Source organism: Pipistrellus hanaki (assembly GCF_964339955.1).
Source record: "Pipistrellus hanaki genome assembly, chromosome: 1".
NCBI classification, from domain to species: Eukaryota; Metazoa; Chordata; class Mammalia; order Chiroptera; family Vespertilionidae; genus Pipistrellus; species Pipistrellus hanaki.
The window spans coordinates 143720510-143728301 of NC_140503.1; the positions used below are offsets into that span (position 1 = coordinate 143720510).

The window sequence follows — 7792 nt, forward strand, 5'->3', positions numbered from 1 at the left end:
AAGGCCATATTTGCTGGCCCCTACCCAAAGGCTCACTGATTTATCCTCCCCTGCTGCCTGCCTCCACCAAGTTAAATGACAAAAGGTATTATAGGTGTACTATTGTAGAATAGGCATACTATTATACCCATTGTTCAAGAAACCCATTACCATTGTGGAACTTGGGAGATTCAATTGATAAAGAGAAAGTGAGCTATACAAATAGGCGAAGGGAAAGGCCTGGCAGTGGTGTCGGGCATGTGCTCTGTATCAGTAGCCAAGCTAAGTTGTCACACACATTGCAGAGAGAGCGCACCAGTTAAAGTTGCTGTAAACTATGTTCTTTGTTATGGTCTTTTAAAAATCTGAAGTGTCAGCCACTGAGCAAGTGAAAGGGTTATATACCTTTTCCAAGAAAAAACAAAACAAAACACATTAAGACACAGAAATATTAAAACATCTGCCTATTATACTCTCTTTTTGGAATAATATATATATATATGGTTTTTTTTTCTTTTTTTGTTTTAATACTGCTAGGTTTTCCATACAGGGGAAGCTCAGCATTTGGTGGGCTTGTCCCCTTTTGATTCCTCTCCGTTAGAAGCCAAAGAGAGAAATGCCTAAATTAAACCCTGGCCTGGTCCAAATTACTTAGTCTGGAGATTTTCACGACACAGGAATAGGAGCAAAACATATTTTGGGAGATTGTGTAATCTATTACTCTTTCTTAAACATCCTTAACCACCTTAAATAGACAAAGTTTCATCTAACTTTTTAAAGCCTCCAAGATAGAGCCACTCCTTTATAAGGGATTTTCGGATTCTATTTTAACAACTGTCCCTGCCAGAAAGCGCTCCCTCGTACTCTGGTCTAAGCCTGCTTCCTCTTGTTCTATTCTTAGTGCAGGCGGAGAACAGCTGGCCACCATCCTCTCTGCACCAACCCTTCACGCACTGGAAAACCAGCAATGCTTTGCCCCTCAGTCCTCTCTTCTCCAGGCTGAGTAATCCCAGTTCCTTTAATTTTTCATCACTGATCTTTCCCCCCCAACCCTTTCATCATCATTGTGATTCCTGGCAAAAGCAGCAGAAAATATTTGATTGCTTAATCAGAAGTGAGGAAAAGTCTCAGTAGTAAGCTGCATTTTTACAATAAAATGATATTCTTTTTAATATAAAGTTTAAAAAAAGCAAGGAGGAAAGATATTAGTTGGGGGTCCTTAGATCTCAGAATTCCAATCCTGTCTCATTGCTCTAGTGCGTGAGTCCTATTCCAACACATCCCTTTCCTCAAAGCCTCCATACCCATGCTGACACGGTAGCACATAAGCTGTGAGCTAGGCCTGCCTATGTTTACACTGATTTAAAAATTAATATGAAATCTATTCCAGGGGAGCTGCTCCCCGGCTTCTCCTCAGCCAGCTTCCATAAACAGAATCCTTCCTCTGAGACAGCCGGGACTTCCTCCCAGGTCTTGGAGATTAGCGAAGAGAGCCGTGTTATCCTGGGGAAGCCGTCGGGTTTTGAGTGCAGTGAGAAACCGTGTGGGTTGCACCGGTATATGCTAATGGCAGCTTCCTACCTAACTTGTTTTCTCTCCTTTGTAGGGATCAAACTCAAGGTATTTAAAACATTCATCCCTCCACGGCCACCACCTGACACCGTTTCCACATTTCTCTTGCTCCCGATAAAAGGTCATAGGACTGGACAACATTTCACCGTGTATTTTTAATTCAGGAGATCACAAGCTGCCTTTTCCCTTGCAACGGGAGCCTGTGAATATCAGGAACACGCCACTGCGTCATATCAACAGCACATTTACACAAAACACAATATACCACTAACGAGGAATTACGTGCCCCACTTGACATAATTGTCTTTAAAAAGAAAAATACAGATAACAAGAATAAATGCATCTCGCTACGTTACACACCCTTGTTTCGTAAAGCGAATGGCAGTAAGAGAGTTCAGGCCAGGCCGGAGCGAACAGTGAGGAGGAGAAACAAAGTTCACAAGCACATTGTACAGCGTATCTTAGGGGAGGTCAATACTACTCGTGGCACAGCACTGAACAGACAACAGAATGGCCATCTGCACACATTTCTTTTGAAAATGTCTCCCGTGCTTTGCGACAAGGAGCACCTTGTCACCGGGATGAAGGATGGCCTAGGTCACCCGTGCGGAAGGCCAGCTCCTAAAAGAGCCCCGGGATGGCGGCAGCACCCGCAGACAGCTTGCACGTGTCTAACAAATGCCCCTTCTGTTTCAAAGGGAGTGTCACTGTCCCTTGGGATTGCACAAGAGCAGGCCAACAAGAGGGGGCGGTCAACAGCCAGGCTTTCTCTGACCCACTGACCCACTCTCCTCCTAGGCCTGACAGAAAGGAGGAGAAGACAGGAGATGAAGATTAGAGGAAGAGGAGGGGCAACATGGGCGTTGATTGCTAGTTGCTGAGTTGCTGGCGCTCTTCGTAGCAGTGGCCTCTTTTCAAGCTCACATCATCCAATCCGATCTCCCCGCTGTGGCCGCGCCTCTTTTCACCTTTGAAGATGACCTAGGGAGAGAACGCACACTCTGGTCAGGCCTCCTCCGCCCTTCCCCAGGCCTGCTCACTCAGCAGAAGGAAGGCAAACTCCTCCCAGTTCGAAACAGTGAAGTTACTTCATGGAAGGAAAGACTAGAGAACAGTGTCACCCGAGGCCCTTGTTCTGGTAGAAACGGAACCCCCCAGGAAACTGGTCATCAGACCACGTTACTCAGAACCGGTTGCCTTTTAAAAGCCACACTACACTCTAGGCTGCTTCTGTGGACAATTACCAAGGTTAGAAGTCAAAAGGCTGTGATGGCATGCAGAGGTGCAGACGCAGAGCCACAGCCTAAAAGGTCACCGCCATGCAGCCTCCTCTGATGCTGCCGAGCTCCTCCCCGGGGCTCGGGGACTCAGATGGCTTGGCTGCCAAATGGAATAGAAGCCAAGGCCATAACCCATCACAGCGTGGTTCTACTTGTGCCCAAACCAAGGACTTCTGCTATTCTTGTATTTTACCTTTGATAGCATCCTTGCTACATTTCAAAACAAATGAAACCTGTCTATGCTGTGATTTGAAATGATATGTCTTTTTATTTCTCTAAAAAATATAAATGAACATATATGAAGAAAAAAAAATTAAGAAAAAATCAGAGTAACATAAATTGTAAGACTCTGGTAAAAGCTGTGTGAATGGAGCCTACCTTTTCTTTCTAAAAGAGTTTATAGTCTTATTTCTAATCCCAAACTCTCTCTTCTCCTTCTGCTCACCTATAGAAGTGAATTCAGTTTTTCTTTAAGTTTGGTTGATTAAAATTTGTTTTTATTGGTATTTTTACCACTTACTCTTGATACCATCATGTCAATTCTTAGTCTTATAAAATTTAAGAAAATTGCTATAGTGCATACTTGACAGGAGTCAATTCTTTTGAATAGATGCTAATGTGTATCTCAGCCTACACACTTTTAACTTATATAATGATTGGAATATTTCCACAGGTTAGCTTCTGACTCTTCCTTTCACATCTCACTGCTTCCCCACCCACATGCTCTGGTTCCAGTTGCTAGACGTCACACTGATCTGATGACTAAACCTGTCTGTTTGTGTCATGTAGTTGGGTGTGTCTACATAATATATAGCATGTTCCTGGAAGCCTCTCCCAGTTGGCAAGTAACCTTATCACACATGTAAATGACTGAGAACCATTATCTCATTTTATCTCATTAAACTCATTGTTAATGTAAAAAAAAAAAAAAAAAAAAAAAAAAAAAAAAAAAAAAGAGTTTACAGAAACTATACCTACCAGCATAGAGGCAGAATCTCCTCATAGTAACAGTGTTAGAAGCAGCAACGTAAAGAAGACACGTCCCAAGTAAGTTATTTCGGTGAGATTTATAGATCACCTCATTGCTACATGTGACTTGGTTACTTAGGATAAAATTTATATATTCAAGCATTCCCACATCCCATCCTGAGCAGAACAGTATCTTTCAAGTCTATTGCTCTGGGTCCCACCCAAAGATGCTTAACTATGCTTTCTCAGGCAAATAGGGAAAAATGGATTTTAAAGAAACATTTTGGAGAAAAGCACTTTGGGTGACTCATGGTGGTCAGACATTGAAGTATAAGGAAGGAAAGAAAAAAGCAAGAAGAGTTAAGCTCAGCACCCCTGCCTTTTGAAGTTTCTCTTAACATTTTTACTCATTTTCTTCAATAAAAGTAGGGGATCTACCCTACGGTGGGGAGAGTGGTGGTGGTCATAGGTTATAATAAATAATGTAAGAAGAAGCAAAAAGTGGTTCAAGAAAGAGGCAAGGAATGGAGTTGTCATGCCCAGAAAAATAACACGAAACTCTGTCGGAGCCTGAGTTACTAAGTAGAACAATTCGGACCCCAGGGTTCTCCTAGGAAAGGAAAACCTCCCAGGTCCACGTCCTCCGTGGTTCTACTTACGCTCTTGATGTCAGCCCCTCGCAGGGTGATCTGCGTTTGCCTCCAGCCGTGGCCACCGTTTCTTCCCCACAGGGCTGCTCCGTGGGCCCCCTGTCTCCGCACAAACACCTGGAGCGCGCCGGAGTGCAGCCCGGTGACCCTGTGCCGGAAGGACAGGCACAGGTCCCCGGAGTGCATGAGGTGGCCCAGAGGCAGCACCAGGCGAGCGGCCTTTCCCCCGGGGCCCTTGGCTGCGGAGACCGCCAGGTACTGTCCGCCTGCAACGGGAAAGCAGGGCCGTGTGTGAACGTGTGGCACCCCTCTCCAGCACAGACAGTATGGCCGGTTTTTATCTGTTTCAAAGTCATTGGTAAAGGATCCCAGGTTATTGCGGGAGAAAGTGATGACCTATTTCTATGATCAGATCCCATGGTTTTGTGTTTACAGAAAACACTCGCCTGTTGTGCCCACGGAGAGGACACGTTATGCCAAGGACACACAAGGATAAAGAATCCCAACGCTGTGACCACTTCCAGTGGAATAGGATCCGACACACACAGGCATGCACAAACACACACACTTTCACCACTTCCTGGTCCTCCTCAGGTTATGATTATGTTGTCAAGCTGGCTGGCCGATTAGGTGGTTGACGCAAGTTGCCAGGGAGAATTTTTCTACATGGATAATTAACCTCCGGGCAATAGAGCAGATGTGGTTTAAAAGGGCATTAAATCTGTTTATTATATCTTCTCCCTATTTTTATGAACTCTAGAGAGAAAACAGCCCTTGGACAATGCCAGAGCTTGCCCTGGCCACTGTGGCTCAGTGGGTTGAGCATTATCCTGTGCACCAAGAGGTCGCAGGTTTGATTCCAGTCAGGACACATGCCCAGGGTTGCGGGCTTGATCTCTTCAGGGTAGCTGTGCAGGAGGCAGTGGACCAATGTTTCTCTGTCTCACTGATATTCCTTTTTCTCCCTCTCCCTTCCCCTCTAAAATCAATCCTATATGATAAAAGGCTAATATGCAAATAGACCCAATGGCAGAATAACTGGTCGCTATGACATGCACTTTGGGGGCAGATGCTCAATGCTGGAGCTGCCCCCTAGTGGTCAATGTGCTCTGAAGCCAGGCTCACAGCTGGCGAGCGCAGCAGTGGTGGAACGAGCCTCTCTTGCCTCCACAGTAGCGCTAAGGATGTCTGGCTGATGGCTTAGGCCTGTTCCCTGTAGCCATCAGTCAGACACCCCCCAAGGGCTCCCAGACTGTGAGACAGCACAGGCCAGGCTGAGGGACCCCCCCGACTCCACTGCATGAATTTTGTGCACTGGGCCTCTAATAAAAACATATTTAAAACTAAACTAAACTAAACAACAACAAAAAGCCAGAGCTTGCTATGCTTCTCACACTGGAGTGCAGCTCACCCCACGAAGATGCAGGGGTGTTCTGGAAACCCTCCACTTCCTGGAACATCAGCTTTATTTAAAGATAAGTGTGTTCTATAATAACAAATATATAATAAATACAATGTAATATATACAGTTATTATCACATATACATGAACACAAAGTGTTAATAAAAGCTGTCACTTTGGGTGGACACTTTGTCCTCAGATCCCTGGGGCGTAGAGAGTGCCTCCCCATGATTAGAGGGATTGCAGTTAGGGGGAAAGTTTGAGCAGCAGCAAGTCGGGGGGAAACTGCTTCTCACAAGAGGGAAAGTTACAAGTCGTATTTGAAGCTCCATCCAAGTACAGATGACATCCCTCTCAGGCTGCTTAATTGGAGCCAACTGAACACACACTGCGTTTCAGCACGGATTTACCACAGGAAACGGCGGTGTGAATGCTGAACACATGTGTCTACTTCGGTTGAAACCCCACTTATTTTTCAATGAAAAGACAACCACTTATTTTGATGCTTAATCTGTATCAGATGCTGAAGTTTGGGGTGTCCTCCTATTTGTCAAGTGACTGTTCCTCTCCCACGTGCTCTCTGAGCAGTGGTGGGACCAGCAGGTGGTGTCTGGGCCCATGTTCTGTACCAGGCTGTGCTGAGTGCTCCCGGGCCTCTCGTGAACCCTGCAGGCTGGCCTTACAGACGCAGAGCTAGGGCTCTGAGCTGAGGTCACCCAAGGTGTCACCCAGTGAGGGGCAGAGTGAAGGTTTGAGTTCAGAACTGTCTGACCCTGTATCCAGCATGTGCTGCCCTCAGGTTGGATCACTGCCATGCCTGCTTCTCTCCCCCAGGAGATGGCAGAACCCATCGTTGCATCCCTAGCACATGGCAGGAGTGTCATGCCATCTGTTGAATAAATGATGTTCTAAGAAGATGGAAGGAAGAAAACCTGCAAAGAAATGGGTCCTTGAGTCATATACTTGACCCCCCAACAACAAACACAGTTTCTTATCCTCCGTCCACCCCCTCTTCCCCCATTAATCCAAATGGTACTTTAGGCCAAAATGTTTAGATGGATTTTAAATGTCTCCCCACGAGTCAGCTTTTGAATCGTCCCAGGTATGCTGCTTAAGACTAAGATATAAGGTTATTACAGTTAAACCTGCAAGTTTTAAGAAAACAAGGATTACCTTAAGTCTCTGTGGAATGTATACTAACATGACTGCCAGACACTGCCTGCGAATAAGACAACTTAACAAACCAAGGCAGCCTAGTAAGAGTCCAATAATCTTTTTTGGAGGCACGTAACACCCTATCGCGTTAAATATGAGCAGAGGCTACAGTTGCTCTCCCTCCCTGGAGCTGCTTTGTGAACATGTTTGCAATGCTATAACTTGTTTTTTTTGTGTAAATATATCAGCCATTTTTCTATGACAAATACAAACATTTTGCATCTCTGTATGTCATTAAATAATTTAGCCAGTTTTTTTACTGAAGAACATTTAAGTTGTTTCCAGATTTTCACACTTAAGATAATACTATTAAGTAGTAAGACAAGCAAAAAAAAAAAATTGGCAACACATGAAATAGGACTAAGATTCCTTTTCACATAAAGAGCTTAAAAATCAATAATAAAAAGGACATAAAAGAAAAAGAAAAAGCATCTCAGAAAAAAAGACTTTTAAAATGTAAAAAAAAAAAAAAAAAAAGGTCAGCTTTTCACAATAAAATAAATTAACACTCAAATGAGATGACTTTCTACCGATAAACTTGGAAAAGGTTTTAAATAGTAGTTTAATAAGATCTGTGTTGGGGGTGGTCCTTAAATATTGTTTGGGGGGGGGAGTATAAATTGCTATAACCCGAATGAAGGACATATCAGTAAAATCTATCAAAATTCAAAATGCAAATTCCCTTTGATTTGGCATTCCCCATCTAGGATAAGGTGTATTCAAACA

The 7792-nt window shown here is 44.2% G+C and overlaps 1 protein-coding gene across 4 annotated transcripts in view; it reads right to left on the reverse strand.

Moving 5' to 3' along the window:
- Positions 1-483: 483 nt before the first annotated feature.
- The window catches only part of NPNT (nephronectin), an 81852-nt gene continuing 74543 nt past the window's right edge, over positions 484-7792 (reverse strand). For all 4 annotated transcript variants that reach the window (XM_084872305.1, XM_084872306.1, XM_084872307.1 and 1 more), the window contains 2 exons: positions 4460-4716; positions 484-2532 (listed from right to left, as the gene is read on the reverse strand). In XM_084872305.1, coding sequence (XP_084728431.1) covers positions 2422-2532; positions 4460-4716 — 368 coding nt within the window. In that variant the 3' untranslated portion in view covers positions 484-2421. The remainder of the gene's footprint in view (positions 2533-4459; positions 4717-7792) is intronic.